Here is a 16,941-nt window from a genome sequence, read left to right as displayed (position 1 = left end):
GATTGTATTCGAGTGTGTTTTTTTTTTTTAATTGGACTGGACCTTTTGAGATTTTTAGTGCTCTAGAACTGCACAGCCTCTTCAGGTCAGGCTTAGGGCCTACTAGGTTTGCTTTGTGAAATGAATTGTGCAACTAGGTAATGAACGGTCACTGTTTTACCTTCAGAACTTCGCTTCTACCTTTACAAAAGGGATAACACAGATGCATTACTAAGCTCTTGGCTCATAACGATCCCTGGGGTATATTCAGAGCCCCTTCCTCGCGGCGTTCATACAATGTCTCAGGGGTCTGTCAGCCAGCAATTCCCAATTCCGCATTACATATTCCTCACAATGCATGCTGGCTAAAATGGAAATTGTGTTCAGAAATAGCCCTGCCCTACCATCATACACTAGGAGGAAGGGGGAAATTATACTCTATTAGAAACCCTAGGCTATCTTGCATAATGCTTCTCAAATAATTTTTTTACAGAATACCGTTAAGAAGAGCTACTTCCCTGACTTACCTATGTTTTTTTTTTTTTTTTTTTTTTTTTTTAGACGGAGTCTCGCTCTGTTGCCCAGGCTGGAGTGCAGTGGTGCCATTTCAGCTCACCGCAACCTCCGCCTCCCAGGTTCAAGCAATTCTCCTGCCTCAGCCTCCCGAGTAGCTGGGACTACAGACGCCCGCCACCACACCTAGCTAATTTTTTGTATTTTTAGTAGAGACGGGGGTTTCACCATCTTGGCCAGGCTGGTCTTGAACTCCTGACCTCGTGATCCATCTGCCTCGGCCTCCCAAAGTGCTGGGATTACAGGCGTGAGCCACTGAGCCCAGCCTCCTGACCTACCTATTACGGGCAGCCCATTTTATGAAGTTAGCATGGCCTTCCTAGTCAAACCAGAAATGGACAAAAAGAGAAGGAAGGTTTTTAGGTCAGTATGGTTATAACTGTAGATTCTGTATTCTTCCTCTTTAACCTACCTCTCATATTAACCAACCACGGAGGTTGGAGGCCGGAAGTCTTAGACACCAGCGAGAGCCGCTCCTTCCCCACGATTCTATGGCTTTCGGGTTACTTACGCCACGGAGAACTCTATGGTTCCGGGGCGGGCCGGGAGGTTTGAGTTTGAAGACCGGCGGGAAGATGTCCGCACCTGTTGCCAGGTCAGGGTTCTCCCGAGAGGGAGGACGCTGGGGCTGTGGCTTGCCCTGATCGGCCGAGAAGGATTTGCCATGAATCTTCTGCGTCGGAGTGGGAAACGGCGGCGTTCAGAATCAGGCTCAGATTCGTTCTCGGGAAGCGGCGGTGACAGCAGTGCCAGCCCCCAGCTCCTCTCCGGGTCCGTGCTGAGCCCGCCGCCGGGCCTGGGTCGCTGCATGAAGGACCGCGGCCGTCAGTCGGCCGCAGCTGCAGGTGTGCCAGGAACCCGGGAGGTCGCGGGCAACGGGGGCAGCTCCGCCGGGCCATGGGTCGGGAGGTGTCCTCACCCCACGGGGCTTGCTTCATTGCATACCCCATTGGGCTTCTACTCCCCTTCTCTGTGACTGGGGCCTGGTGTGGCAGGTCACTTTCTGTTCAGACATACGCGTGTTTTCAGTGATCGCCTGGTATTAATGTTCACGTGGCTTCTGGATCTTTCGACCTTTACAGAAACAACTTCCTAATTAGCCTCATCCCATCACCTGTTGGGAGGCTCGTTCCTCATAGTACCCAGTACTCCTTACAGACCCTTAAGACAGGATTGTTGGGCCTGGAGTATGGCAAAGGCTGTTCGGCGTCCAGTGGAAGGCTGGAAGGGATTCGTAATGAGATTGGTTGGGTGTCCCGTGGATGTCGACCCAGTTTCTTAAAATCGTTAGTTGTGCAGTCGTCATGGAACTAAAACTTACTATAAATAGAAACTCACCTAACTTAGCTTTGTAATGCTTCCATATTGCCCTACTCCCCCAACTACACCCGTAATTCCAACACTCTATCTACTGTGTATTGCACGCTTTTTTGTTTGAGGCTTTTGAGGAATTTTTATTATATGCAGTAAATAACAATTTATTACTTTTCTATACATGGTCAATTTCTCATAAGATTCTTGAAGTCAGGATGTGCTTTAAAGAGCTTCATTTCAACACATAGGAATTCCAACACACGGTGAAGGGCTAACTGTAAAACTCAAATATTAGAAGTAAATTAAATTTTAATTTTTTCTTTTTCCTAAAAGAAGAATGCAAGCCTACAGTTCCTGACTACCAAATAGACAAGCTACTATTGGCAAATTGGGGACTTCCTAAAGCAGTTCTGGAAAAATACCACAGTTTTGGTGTAAAAAAGATGTTCGAATGGCAGGCAGAGTGCCTTTTGCTTGGACAAGTCCTGGAAGGAAAGAATTTAGTTTATTCAGGTATCCAAATTTATGTAAACTAATTACTATTTTTAAGTTATGAATGTAAAGAATACTCTATTGAGGTAGTTGTTCTTTTAAAAGGTGAATGAGGCAGTGCTTTATAACTAGAGAAAATCTTACAATATGTGTGAAAAGTGGAGTTTTATTATTTATATTTAAATTACAAAAGTTTTATTGTTTGACTGTGGTGGGGGGAAGCAAGAAAAATGACAATTTAAAGAGTGGGCAATTCTGCCTGCCATTATTCTCAACAAACATATATCCCAGTGAGTGTGCAATGGGAGATATAAATCTGCCCTTCCCCTGTTTGATCCTGGTTGCTTTTCAGGGTATGAACATTATCATTATATGTTTGTTAACTTACCTTTTTTTTTTCTTGAGACAGAGTCTCCAGGCTGGAGTGCAGTGGCGCTATGTGGGCTTACTGCAACTTCCACCTCCCAGGTTTAAGTGATTCTCCTGCCTCAGCCTCCCAAGTAGCTGAGATTACAGGTGTGCGCCACCAGGCCTGACTACTTTTTTGTATTTTTAGTAGAGATGGGATTTCACCAGGTTGGCCAGGTGGGTCTTGAACTTCTGACCTCAAGTGATCTGCCCACCTTAGCCTCCAAAGTGCTGGGATTATAGGTGTGCATCACTGTGCCCAGCTATAGATTGACCTGTTTGTACAGGGTTGTATATACAAACAACAAATAATATACTTTATATAAAATTTTTATGGGTTTTCTTTTTTTTTTTTTTTTTTGAGATGGAGTCTTGCTGTGTCACCCAGACTGGAGTGCAATGGCATTGTCTCGGCTCACTGCAACCTCTGCCTCCTGGGTTCAAGTGATTCTCCTGCCTCAGCTTCCTGAGTAGCTAGGATTACAGATGCCCGCCACCATGCCCAGCTAATTTTTGTATTTTTAGTAGAGATGGGGTTTCACCATCTTGGTCAGGCTGGTCTTTAACTCCTGACCTCAGGTGATCCACCCACCTCAGCCTCCCAAAGTCCTGGGATTACAGGCATGAGCCACCGTGCCTGGCCCTATATGGGTTTTCAAGGGCAACTATGGCATACACAATTTTTAACCCATGCTTACTACACTGACTTTAAATCTAATCGTTTGGTAAGATGCAATTCCTTTGTGTCAGTTTTCTCCGAAATTATGAGTCACAGATTTTTCATTATGGCTGTAAGGAAGAATTAAATAATTATCAGCAGATATAAGTTCAGGCAGTGGAATTAGACCGGTTGGATTTGAAAACTATCACTGGCTATGCAGCCTCACAGATTACTTAGGAAGAGTGGGAGAGTGTATATCTGTTTGTGAGTATGTGTGTCTTGGTAGTACTTAGATTTGATTAAATTATTTCATATATAAAAGCTCAGAACAGTTTTTGGCACATAGAAAGTACTTGTATTGTGAAAAGCCATTACAAAAAATAAAATACAAAGTAAAATACTCGTAAATGCTAAGAAGTCATAGTTAGTGGCAGTGGCATAATGGCTTGACCATTTCAGTTGCTTGAAAATGAAACTTGGGTATCACTCAGAACTCTGGTCACCAGCTTATACAATTAATCACCAAGTCCTGGCGTCTGTTACCTCATATATCTCTTGCTTCTGACTCCTTTCTGTTTTTAGGTCCATTACCTGGTACAGCTCATTATCATCTTTCTTCTAGATTATGCAATAGCTTTGAAACTAGTTCATTCTTTTCCTCTGATCCTGCCCTGCTCCTGCAGCCAAAGTGGTCTTTTTTTTTTTTTTATGGAGTTTTGCCCTTGTTGCCCAGGCTGGAGTACAATGGCACAGTCTCAGCTCACTGCAACCTCTGCCTCCCAGGTTCAAGCGATTCTTCTGCCTCAGCCTCCCAAGTAGCTGGAATTACAGGCGCCCGCCACCATGCCCGGCCCCAAAGTGGGCTTCTTTTAAAAAATTTTTGTTTAAATTTTTTGTAGAGATGGGGGTGGCACTGTGTTGCCCAGGCTGGTCTTGAACTCCTGGGCTCAAGTGATCCTCCCAAAGTTTTGAGATTACAGGCATGATTCACTGTGCCCAGTCCAAAGTGATCTTTATAAAGTACAAATATGATCTTGTCACTCCTTTTCATAAAACTCATCAGTCACACTGCATTGCTTTCAGGACAAGGTTTAAACTCCTTAAATGGTGGGATTATAAACCTTTCTTGTGGCACTTTCATATCTCTTCTTTTATACCCCTGGGGTACTTTACTCCATGCTTACTACATTACCTACTGTGTCATCTGAACATGCCAGGCTTTCTTCTAGGCCTTTGTACCATATGCTGTTTCTTAGGCATGGCATTCCTTTCCTCTTCCTTTCTTTTTTTTTTTTTTTTTTTTTTTTTTTTTTTTTTTTGAGACGGAGTCTCGCTCTGTCGCCCAGGCTGGAGTGCAGTGGCGCGGCGCAATCTCGGCTCACTGCAAGCTCCGCCTCCCGGGTTCACGCCATTCTCCTGCCTCAGCCTCTCCGAGTAGCTGGGACTACAGGCGCCCACCACCACGCCCGGCTAATTTTTTGTATTTTTAGTAGAGACGGGGTTTCACCGTGGTCTCGTCTTTTTTCTTTTTTTTAGAACGGAGTCTCGCTGTATCACCCATGCTAGAGGGCAATGGTGTGACTGCAACTCACTGCAGCCTCCTCTTCCTGGGTTCATGTGATTCTCAGGCCTCAGCTTCCCAAGATTCTGGGATTACAGACGTACACCACCTTGCCCATCTCGGCCTCCCAAAGTGCTGGGATTACAGGTGTCAGCCACCACCCTGGCCTCCTCTTGCTTTCTTCCTTACCTTCTCATAAATTCTGTTTCATTTCCATAAGATTCCTTGCAACTCTTTTCCTTCCACTTCTTTTTTTTTTTTTTTTTTTTTTCCTTTTTGAGACGGAGTGTCTCACTGTCACCCAGGCTGGAGTGCAGTGGGGTGATCTCGGCTCACTGCAACCTCTGCCTCCCAGGATCAAGCGATTCTTGTGCCTCAGCCTCCTGAGTAACTGGGATTACAGGTGCCCACCACCACGCCCGGCTATTTTTTTATTTTTGTAGTAATAGAGATGGGGTTTTACCATGTTGTCCAGGATGGTTTCAAACTCCTGACCTCAAGTGATCCCCCGGCCTCGGCCTCCTAAAGTGCTGGGATTACAGGCATGAGCCACCGTACCCAGCCCTTTTCCTCAACTTCGATCATAGCTCCTATCATAATAAAATTGTTCATCTACTTCCTCAAAGCAGGCCTTTTACCCATTTGGTACTTAAAGGAAAGAATCCTTAGGTATAAACTAGGTACTCAGTAGTATTCATCATATTGCTGATATAAAGATTCGTTTACACTGTTTTTAGTTGAGACCGTTAAGACAGGTGGTTTAAAGTAAAGGGCATTTCAAGTATAAAGATTTTAAGTGCTATTGGTTAAAGTGCTATTGCCCTTAGTGATCAGTTAGCCTTAGGCTCTGTAGTACTACACATGGCTTAAAACATTTATTAATGAATTGTACCAAATATTACTTTTTTCTTATAATCTTGTGGAATAATCATGTTTTAGCTCCTACAAGTGCTGGCAAGACTCTTGTGGCAGAATTACTTACTTTGAAGCGGGTTTTGGAAATGCGGAAGAAAGCTTTGTTTATTCTTCCCTTTGTTTCTGTGGCTAAAGAGAAGAAATACTACCTCCAGGTAATGTTTTTTACTAAGTTTGAAATAGTGAAAGGCTCATTATTGGCAGTCTTGGTTTCATTCATTTGAAATAGAATTATAAAAGCAAGTGGAAAACAAAGTTTCTTCATTGTGTCCTATGTAGCTTTAAGAGGCTACTGCCAAAAGCATTAAAAATTTACAGCAGGGGGCTGGGTGTGGTAGCTCACGCCTGTAATCCTAGCACTTTGGGAGGCCGAGGTGGGCGGATCACCTGAGGTCAGGAGATCAAGACCAGCCTGGCCAACATGGTGAAACCCCATCTCTACTAAAAATACAAAAAATAGCTGGGTGTTGTGGCGCACACCTGTAATCCCAGCTACTCGGGAGGCTGAGGCTTGAACCTGGGAGGTGGAGGTTGCAGTAAGCCGAGATTGCACTATTGCACTCCAGCCTGGGCAACAGAGCAAGACTCTGTCTCAGAAAAAAAAATTAAAGAAAAAAAAATTTACAGAAGGAAATTAAAAGAAAATTATTATTGCATTCAGGAGGAGGGGCCATCAAATCAAAAGAATAATTGGTGAAAATTGTGTAAAACTTTGTAAACCTTTTCTTAGGAGATAAACAGAATACTTAAACTAGCTTATAAACATGCACATTAAGAATCAGCATTTAACTGAACAGTAGGACTAGACTGAAGCATAAAAAGGAAAGAGTGTTTAAGGAAGCCTATTCTGCCCTAATTGAGGACTATTTAGGAATATTTAAGGGATGAAGGTCAAGATCCATTGGTGCTTATGTAAAGCTCCAGGTATGTGATCTGTTCCTCTGTTCTGCAAAATGACTAATAGTAGTTTACATCAATATGATGCTCACAGTTTTTAGGACATTTTCACAAATACATCGTTTTATTAAATGGAATAAATTTACTGTTGTGATTTCTGCAGTGAAAAATATGTGCTTTTGGAATGGAAAGATCGTTATACTGATAAAGAAATGAGGGTTCTAGTCCCAGTTTTGCCACTAACTATGTCTTTAGGGCGGGCATATAACCTGCTGGGCCTCAGTTTTTTTATTTGTAAAATTAGGATGTTAACCCTTAGCACTGTGGGTTAACTCAGTAAACACTCAGGAAAACTTTATTGAATAAATAGCTCTAAATTTCTATGGTTCTGTAAATCTTTTTAACAGTTATTTCAGAGGCACAATAGCCAACAAAGCTGGTCCTACATGGTAACATCACTCAACTTAGACCCAAAGTAACAAAATGATGAAAGGATCCTTTTTATTGAAAGGTATGTTAGTTAAAAGTTAAACTAAAAGAAAAAATTATTATAAAAGTCCCACTGAATTTGACTTTTAAAAACTTTTCTCCCAATTACATTAAAAAATTGGTCATTAGTAGGATAATGAGACTATTTTCCTCATGAAGTATAAATTTGTTTCTTAAAGTGTTATAGCTAGTTTCTTGCTATTTATTAGATTAAAAATGTTAGCACTTAAGGTAGTTTTTCTCCAATTTTAATTCCTATAAATAGCTCTTAGAATTTCTTAGATTATTATGCTGTCATTAAAATGGCATAATTTTACTTGACTCTTAACAGTTTTGTCAGTTCTAAACTTTATATTTTTAGTGTATGATCTAAAAAGAACCAATGTGTCCTGGCCAGAAACAACTGATGACAGTAATCTGGTAGATATCTTTAGATACTTATGTCTATGTTCTGGGATAGAACCAGTTTATAACTCTTGAGTTTCAAGTTTTTTCACCTGTATTGTTCCTTTTTACTCAATTCAGAGTCTGTTTCAGGAAGTAGGAATAAGAGTAGACGGTTATATGGGCAGCACCTCTCCATCAAGGCATTTCTCTTCATTGGATATTGCAGTCTGCACAATTGAGAGAGCCAATGGTCTAATCAATCGCCTCATAGAGGAAAATAAGATGGATCTGTTAGGTAAGAAAGTTAGAAAATAAGTAAATACTTTCTATTGATATTTTTGATGGAATGAAGTGGAGCTGTTGTGATTTCTCTAGGTCCCATTTGTTTTTCTATTGTCTATTATCTACTTTTGGAGGCAAGAATTGGCATCTGTAATGTTAGGAATGCTGTGTTTATAAGTTTTGTGTCCTGCTGCTGTTATTGACTCTGTTATGCTGCATTTTTGTACTTTACAAAACGTAGAGGATATCCTTGAGCCCTCAATAATTTCTCCTTTCTTCTTTCTTATCTAAACTTTACCAGGAATAGAAGGAAGCCTGCTGGGCCAGATCTGCCATTTTGCAGTTAGTGTATATATGTTTTTGTTATTATATTCTGCTGCTATGATGTCTATTTTGGGCTTGGACCAGAGTCTACCATTTAGCATGGAAATGGTAGGAAGCTAAAGAAACTGACACTCTTTGGGCTTGGGATTCTGGGAAGATTTTCTATCTTAATGCATTTTTTTGCCATTATGGAAAGGCCATTATGTAGAGGTAGCAACAGGAATAGAAGGATTGCAGCAGCAGAAGTAGCAAGAATATCAGCTAATTATTGAGAACCTGGTGAACTTAAAAATACCATGGTAAAGTTATGGTAGGGTAGGGGTAGAGGGTGGGAATCAGACATAGGCTATGCTCCATAAAGCTTAGAGAGAGAAATTGCAATTGATTTGTATCAGAATTGTCTAATTACTTGTGACCCCATTGGACTTTAAATATTTGAGAGTTGCAATAGACTCCTAGTAAGTGCTATTTCCAATGTACCTAGCACAGTGCCTGGCACACGGCAGGCAGAATACTTTTTTTTTTTTTTTTTTTGGCGAATGAATGAATAAGTGCTAAAATAACCATCAGACAGTACAATTTTGGAGATAGCTTATTTTTTTTTTTTTTTTTTTTTGAGATGGAGTCTCGCTCTGTCACCCAGGCTGGAGTGCAGTGGCGCGATCTCGTCTCACTGCAAGCTCCGCCTCCCGGGTTCATGCCATTCTCCTGCCTCAGCCTCTCCGAGTGGCTGGGACTACAGGCGCCCGCCACCACGCCCGGCTAATTTTTTGTATTTTTAGTAGAGATGGGGTTTCACCGTGGTCTCGATCTCCTGACCTCGTGATCCGCCCGCCTCAGCCTCCCAAAGTGCTGGGATTACAAGCGTGAGCCACCGCGCCCGGCTGGAGATAGCTTATTGATAGGAAAAATAACATCATGTGTCATTAGGAAGTTCCCTATTGTCTCCTCAAATTCCTTTTCACCAGAAAGTTGTCTTTTGGTGGGGAGAATTTGGGGTGGGGAGAATACCAGTGCATGTGGAAATTATGTTGTTTTGAAAATGTTTAACTAAAGAAAGTATTAGTTGATACTGAATTGTCAGTAATTCTTAAGCATTATTCCAAGTATATACATTGGTTAAATTCTCCAAGTAATGAAGGACATTGTGATCATATTTATGTTTTGCAGTATGATGACTCACTAGCCTACCATATTAAAAAAAAAAAATCTCTTAAAATTGTCTTTTTCTTCTGGACCCTCTTATATTTTTTCTAAGCTACTTTCTAACATGAGTATGTATGTTTTCCCATTGAAAAGTCAATACATTGAAAACTGACATAGATGTCTTTGATATTTCATTGTATGTTTATTTCAGTGAAGTTGCCAATTTAGACGAGTAATGAGAGGCAGTTTTCCCTGGGTTTGTTTAGCCCTGAGTAAGCTAATAATTGTTTTTTTAGATCCAGTATACCTTGTAGTACGACTGCCTGTGGTACCTGAAACATCTTGGAAAAGAATTGTCCGTTATAAGGAATATGATTTTTGATTTATGGTTTGAAGTTTGCATCACTTGCAATGTATTATATAGTGTATTATATCTTATATCACATAGTGATATAAGATATTGAGTCTTTTAAATGTCTTCTTGGCGCACTCATAAAAAAAATGAAATCATGTCCTTTGTAACAAAGCCACAGGGATACAGCTGGAGCCATTATCCTAAGCCAATTAACTCAGGAACAGAAAACCAAGTATCACATGTTCTCACTCGTAAGTGGGAATTAAACTTTGAGTACTCATGGACATAAAGATGGCAACAACAGAAACTGGGGACTACTAGAAGGGAACAAGGTTGAAAAACTAACTATTTAATAATAGGGTACTATTGCTAAGTACCTAGGTGATGGGATCATTTGTATCCAAACCTCAGCATTACACAACATACCCAGGTAACAAACCTTCACATGTACCCCCTGAATCTAAAATAAAAGTTGATATAAAGGAAATTAAATAGAGTGAAATAAAAGTTGGAAAAAAATTCTTCATGGATGTGAGATTCTGTAAAAACCTAGTATCTGGAAAATCTTTTTAGGAATGGTGGTTGTGGATGAATTACATATGCTGGGAGACTCTCACCGAGGGTATCTGCTGGAACTTTTGCTGACCAAGATTTGCTATATTACTCGGAAATCAGCATCTTGGTAAGTACGTGAAATAACTGAGTTCCTGAGATTTCAAACAATGTTGAGAAAGTGTCTGAAAAATGCATAAGTATGAGTTAAATAAATTAAGGGAGTGTAATATTTTTCTTATTGAGAAAACTTATGTATAGTAGTTTGTTTTTGTTCCAGAAGTCAGTCCAGGCATGGTGGCTGACACCTGTAATCCCTGATGTGGGAGGATCACTTGAGCCTGAGTTCTAGACCAGCCTGGGCAACACAGTGAGACCCCATTTCTATAAATAATAAAATTAGCTGGGCATGGTGTCACACACCTGTAGTCCCAGCTTCTCAGGAGGCTGAGGCAGGAGGATTACTTAAGCCCAAGAGTTCCAGGCTGCAATGAGGTATGATTGTGCCACTTTACTCTAGCCTGGGCAACAGAGCAAGACCATGTCTCTAACAACAACAGAAAAAGTATTTCAGTTTGAAACTGATTTTAGATTACTGTGTAAACATTCTTAATTTTCTGACTGCTCACCTTTCAATGTATACATTTTTATTATAGATTTTTAAAAATCTAGTTTCTGTGTTTGTCATCTATATATGTATAAGTAGTCAGGCTAATTTTGAAAAATAGTATTTTTTTAGCCCTCACTTCTTAGAGGCAACTACCTTTCAACTCTTCTAGCTTTTTAAAAATATTTACAGCAGCATCTCTAATTGTGGCTACTTAATTTTTTAAATTTCAGACCTTATATATTGACTTTTACTATGAAAGATGAAGATCTAGCTTTCTTTTAAATTTTTTACTAACCACTACCCAATCTTCTCTCTTCTCTGCAGTCTCTCCTTATCCTCACATTATCTTCCTATTCTTCAAATGTAGTTATGTTATGATTTTGCTTAGATCATTATTCAGTGTTACACTATTATGACTATATAAATGACATTGGTAACTGGGCTATAGTATAATATGATTACTTTTGCTTTTCTAAACAACTTTTTGTTTTCTCTGAAATTAATAACTGTCTTTTTTGTTTGATGGCTTGGTTTTCCAGATACTTACTGTTAATTTATCCCTAGCCTCCTCCCCAGTTGTGTATTCTACCACATTTGCTATTCTGCCAGTCATCTTCTTGAAGATTTTCCTAAAGCCCTTCAGGTTGTTCCAATCTAGATAGGTGGTTAATCTGTATATGTGCTATATAGCAATCATCTTGGGATTCCCTTCCCCCAACCAATTTTTTGACCATATGTCTGTCTTGATTTACCATCTCGTTTTGGTGGGAATATCTTCCAGGAACTTCTACTTTATTTCAGTGAACACAAATAGGTATAAATTTTTTGAGAACTTGCATGTCTGAAAATGCCTCATAATTCTTTCTTTTTTTTTTTTTTGAGATGGAGTTTCGCTCTTTTGCCTAGGCTGGAGTGAAGTGGCGTGATCTCGGCTCACTGCAACCTCCATCTCCCGGGTTCAAGCGATTCTCCTGCCTGAGCCTCCTGAGTAGCTGGGATTATAGGCGCCTGCCGCCACACCCAGCTAATTTGTATATTTTTAGTAGAGACAGGGTTTCATCATGTTGGCCAGGCTGGTCTTGAACGCCTGACCTCAGGTGATCTACCCACCTTGGCCTCCCAAAGTGCTAGGTTTATAGGCATGAGCCACCATGCCCCGCCTCCGTAATTATGGACTGTCCAGGTATAAAAGTCAAGATTAGAAATACTTTTCCTTCAGAGTTGTCAAGGCATTACTTCATTTTCTCATTGCTATTGAGAAATTCAGTGCTATGCTGGTTTTTCATCCTTTGTATACAATTTTTTAAATTCTGTCTGGGAATTTTTAGGCGCTCCTCTTTTTCCACAGTGCTGTGAAATTTCATACTGATGTGTGTTGGTGTTGGTCTATTTTTAGTCATTGTGCTGGGTATTCAATAGATTCTTTTTAGTTAAGGGAGAATTGAACACATCTCTCTTGTGATAGAACAAGCAGATAACCATCTATATCCCAAATCACTAGGGATATAGAAAATATGATTAATATAATCAGCAAATTTGACCTAATGGATATATATTGAACAGTTACCTCAAAACAGCAGAGTACCTGTTCATTTGAGTTACGCATGGAACAGTTATTAAAAAGTTTTCCATATGCTGGACCATAAAGCAAGTCTTCACATATTTTAATGGATTCATATCATTTATTTTCTAACAACAGTGAATTTAGCTATAAGAAAAGCATAACTAGAAAATGTCTACATGACTAGAAATAAACACATTTTTGACACATTTTTAGATCAAAAAAGTAATCACAACAGAAGTTAGAAAATAGTTTGAACTGGCCGGGCGCGGTGGCTCACGCTTGTAATCCCAGCACTTTGGGAGGCCAAGGCGGGCGGATCACGAGGTCAGGAGATCGAGACCACGGTGAAACCCCGTCTCTACTAAAAATACAAAAAATTAGCCAGGCGTGGTGGCGGGCGCCTGTAGTCCCAGCTACTCGGAGAGGCTGAGGCAGGAGAATGGCGTGAACCCGGGAGGCGGAGCTTGCAGTGAGCCGAGATTGCGCCACTGCACTCCAGCCTGGGTGACAGAGCGAGACTCCATCTCAAAAAAAAAAAAAAAAAAAAAAAAAAAAAAAAAAAAAAAAAAAAAAAAAAAGAAAATAGTTTGAACTGAAAGTATAATAAAAATATCTCTTAACAAAACTTGTGAAGGGCAGCAAAAGTTGTTTTTAAAAGGAAATTGATAGCATAAAATGTATATATTATTAAGGAAGAGAGACTGAGAATCAATTATTTAATTATCCATCCCAATAACTTAGAAAAAAGGCCAAGCATGGTGGCTCATGCCTGTAATCCCAGCATTTTGGGAGGCCAAGGCAGGCAGATCACTTGAGGCCAGTTCTAGACAAGCCTGCCCAACATGGCAAAACCCTGTCTCTACTAAAAATACAAAATTTGGCTGGACATGGTGATGCATACCTGCAATGCCAGCTACTCAGGTGGCATAAGAATCACTTGAACCCTGGAGGTAGAGGTTGCCATGACGCAAGATTGTGCCTTTGCCCTCCAGCCTGGGTTGGCAGAACTAGACCCTGTCTCAAAAAAAAAAAAAAAAAGTAAAATAATGCAACAGAAAGCTTGATAAACTAATAAAAACAGAGCAAAAAATGAAAGACGAAATTCACTATCCAGACATTTAAAAATTCTACAAATGAATAAGAAAAACACAACCCACTATATCAATGGACAAAAAAACAGGCTTTTGAAACAGTATCAGCCAGGTGCCGTGGCTCACGCCTGTAATCCCAGCACTTTGGGAGGCCGAGGCAGGTGGATCACGAGGTCAGGAGATCGAGACCATCCTGGCTAACATGGTGAAAACCCGTCTCTACTAAAAATACAAAAAATTATCTGGGCGTGGTGGCGGGCGCCTGTAGTCCCAGCTACTCAGGAGGCTGAGGCAGGAGAATGCCGTGAACCCGGGAGATGGAGCTTGCAGTGAGTGGGCGACAGAGCAAAACTCCGTCTCAAAAAAAAAAAAAAAAAAGGGTATCCACATGGTTCATACACATGAAGTGATGCTCAGTAGTCTCACTGGTTATCAGGGAACTGCAAATTACTTTTTCAAAGAAATACTGGCTGGGCACAGTGGCTCATGCCTGTAATCCTAGCACTTTGGGAGCCCGAGGTGGGTAGATCACAAGGTCAGGAGTTGAGACCAGCCTGGCCAACACAGTGAAACCCTGTCTCTACTAAACATACAAAAATTAGCCGGGTGTGGTGGTACACACCTGTAGTCCCAGCTACTCAGGAGGCTGAGGCAGGAGAATCACTTGAACCTGGGAGGCGGAGGTTGCAGTGAGCCGAGACGGGTCCATTGCACTCCAGTCTGGGTGATAGAGCAAGACCCTGTCTAAAAAAAAAGGAAATACTACCACGTACTCTCTATAACTGCCAACATTAAAAAGATTAACAATACCAAGTGGTGACAAGATTATGGAACAATAGAAAACGCAGATTGTGGAGGTGTTACTTTGGAAAACAATGTGGGATTATCTACTAAAATTGAAGATAATCTGTGACTCAGTAATCTGTGGCTCAGTAATTTTATTCTTAGGTATACATCCTAAAGAAATGTATGCATGTATGTACCAAAGGACATAACCAAGAATATTGTTAGCAACACTAATTATTAATGTATTATATATCTTTTAATGTTCTTTTCATTTGTTTTTTTTACAGTCAGGCAGATCTAGCCAGTTCTCTGTCTAATGCTGTGCAAATCGTTGGCATGAGTGCTACCCTTCCTAATTTGGAGATTGTGGCTTCCTGGTTGAATGCTGAACTCTACCATACCGACTTTCGCCCTGTACCGCTTTTGGAGTCAGTAAAAGTTGGAAATTCCATATATGACTCTTCAATGAAACTTGTGAGGGAATTTGAGCCCATGCTACAAGTGAAGGTAAATCAATATATTTACATCACTACTATTTGTATCTGTGTGTTTGATTTCATTTTCTAGCAAATTGCTAACAAATTCTGAATGATGTAATTGGGAGTTACATATACATTAGGATTAATATTAAGCTAATTGGTTTCCTCTTAAAGAATTGGTGAGCTGGGCGTGGTGGCTGACGTCTGTAATCCCAACATGTTGGGAGGCTGAGGCGGGTGGATCACTTGAGGTCAGGAGTTAGAGACCATCATGGCCAACATGGTGAAACCCTGCAGCTACTAAAAATACAAAAATTAGCTGGGCATGGTGGTGGGCGCCTGTAATTCCAGCTACTCGGGAGGCTGAGGCAGGAGAATTGCTTGAACATGGGAGGCAGAGGCTGCAGTGAGCCGAGATCGTGCCACTGCACTCCAGCCTGGGCAACAGAGTGAGACTCCGTCCCCCACCAAAAAAAATATTGGTGGTGATGGTAAGAGAGGAAATATAGTTGTACCTTTAATTTAAATAAATAATTGTTTCCTGATATATAATATAAACATTTAAAAAAAAAAACTGATCTTGTAGCTTTTTCTTTTTACTGGGAGAAAATTTTCTTATGGTTTAGTTTACACTAACTGCTAGTGTGCAAGATTAACTTTTTTGTTAAATGGTAGGTATAATATATAGTAGAGTGAAAAGAATATTATTTTTGTAGTCTGATAGATCTATCTCTGATACTTTATAGAGATACTTGATATGGCTGAGATAGTAGTTGAATCACAAAACCTATCTGAACCTCATATTTTCACCTAAATAGGATATTATAATCCCTATTTTTTTTTTTTTTGAGACGGAGTCTCGCTCTGTCGCCCAGGCTGGAGTGCAGTGGCGCAATCTCGGCTCACTGCAAGCTCCGCCTCCCGGTTTCACGCCATTCTCCTGCCTCAGCCTCTCCAAGTAGCTGGGACTACGGGCGCCCGCCACCACGCCCAGCTAATTTTTTTGTATTTTTAGTAGAGACGGAGTTTCACCGTGGTCTCGATCTCCTTACCTCGTGATCCGCCCGCCTCGGTCTCCCAAAGTGCTGGGATTACAAGCGTGAGCCACCGCGCCCGGCCTTAAATATGATTTTTAAAAATTATCTGGCATCTAGAAAGTGCTTGATAAATAAGTACCCTCCCATACTCCCAAATACACTTTAATCCTGAGGTTAAAGAACTGACTCATGTACATTGATGGAGTGAGGCATCTGCTGTTTTTATGCGGAGTTGTGCCTCTGAGTACTAAAACAGCTAAGGGTCATTTTAGAATTGGAAATAGAATTGGAAATTCATGTGTTTCACTAACTACCTAGGTATGCATTTGAGGGAATTTGAGCACATGCTACAAGTGAAGGTAAATCAATATATTTACATCACTACTATTTGTATCTGTGTGTTTGATTTCATTTTCTAGCAAATTGCTAACAAATTCTGAATGATGTAATTGGGAGTTACCAAGCTTCTGCATGCTTGGTATGGAATCTTGCTTGCTTTGCTCTGTGCCCCATATTTCGCCTGGCTATGCTTTGGTTACTTCAATACATTTATGTGTGAACACATTCATTTGCTCTCCTGTTAATTTTTTTCTTCTTTTACCATGTCTGTGCCTCCACCCTTTTGAACCACTTATACCTCTTACCTGGATTATTGAAATATTTCCTAATTGTTCTCTCTGCTTCTGACCTTGTCCCTTTCAGTCTATGCTTACAGGAGCTAGTGATCTATTTAAAATGAACATCAGATCATGTTACCCTTCTTCTCAGAAACTTGCAGTGGCTTTCTGTTTCATTTAGAATAAAAGCCAGTGTCTTCTTAGTAGTCTGTAAGGTCCTACATGATCTACATCCCCCGCCCCTCTTAGTGCTCTGACTCTATCTACTATGTTCCCTCTCACTTCCTTCACACTGGCCTCTGCTGTTTTTTTAATATACCAAGAGTTTCCGGCCTCAGGTTCTCTTTTTCTAGAATGCTTTCCCTTTAGGGCCATCTGTCTGGTTTACTCTTTCACCTTTGGACTTTTTTACTCAAATATCA

The 16,941-nt window shown here is 40.6% G+C and overlaps 1 protein-coding gene across 8 annotated transcripts in view; it reads left to right on the top strand.

The window, feature by feature from the left end:
- Positions 1 to 1,102: 1,102 nt before the first annotated feature.
- The window catches only part of POLQ (DNA polymerase theta), a 125,764-nt gene continuing 109,925 nt past the window's right edge, over positions 1,103 to 16,941 (top strand). For 6 of the 8 annotated variants that reach the window (XR_010118469.1, XM_063630142.1, XM_055260419.2 and 3 more), the window contains exons 1-6: positions 1,103 to 1,397; positions 2,200 to 2,379; positions 5,928 to 6,058; positions 7,815 to 7,971; positions 10,357 to 10,465; positions 14,674 to 14,893. Coding sequence is in view for 7 of the 8 variants with exons in the window: in XM_063630142.1 (XP_063486212.1) it covers positions 1,217 to 1,397; positions 2,200 to 2,379; positions 5,928 to 6,058; positions 7,815 to 7,971; positions 10,357 to 10,465; positions 14,674 to 14,893 (978 nt within the window). In the remaining variant the exon portion in view is untranslated. Of the gene's footprint in view, positions 1,398 to 2,199; positions 2,380 to 5,927; positions 6,059 to 7,208; positions 7,312 to 7,814; positions 7,972 to 10,356; positions 10,466 to 14,673; positions 14,894 to 16,941 lie in introns of those variants that run through there. The other 2 variants (XM_055260420.2, XM_063630143.1) reach the window with 2 other exon arrangements.

The sequence above is a fragment of the Symphalangus syndactylus genome, chromosome 21 (assembly GCF_028878055.3).
Source record: "Symphalangus syndactylus isolate Jambi chromosome 21, NHGRI_mSymSyn1-v2.1_pri, whole genome shotgun sequence".
In the NCBI taxonomy this organism is placed as follows: Eukaryota; Metazoa; Chordata; class Mammalia; order Primates; family Hylobatidae; genus Symphalangus; species Symphalangus syndactylus.
This window is presented reverse-complemented; position numbering and strand designations above follow the sequence as displayed.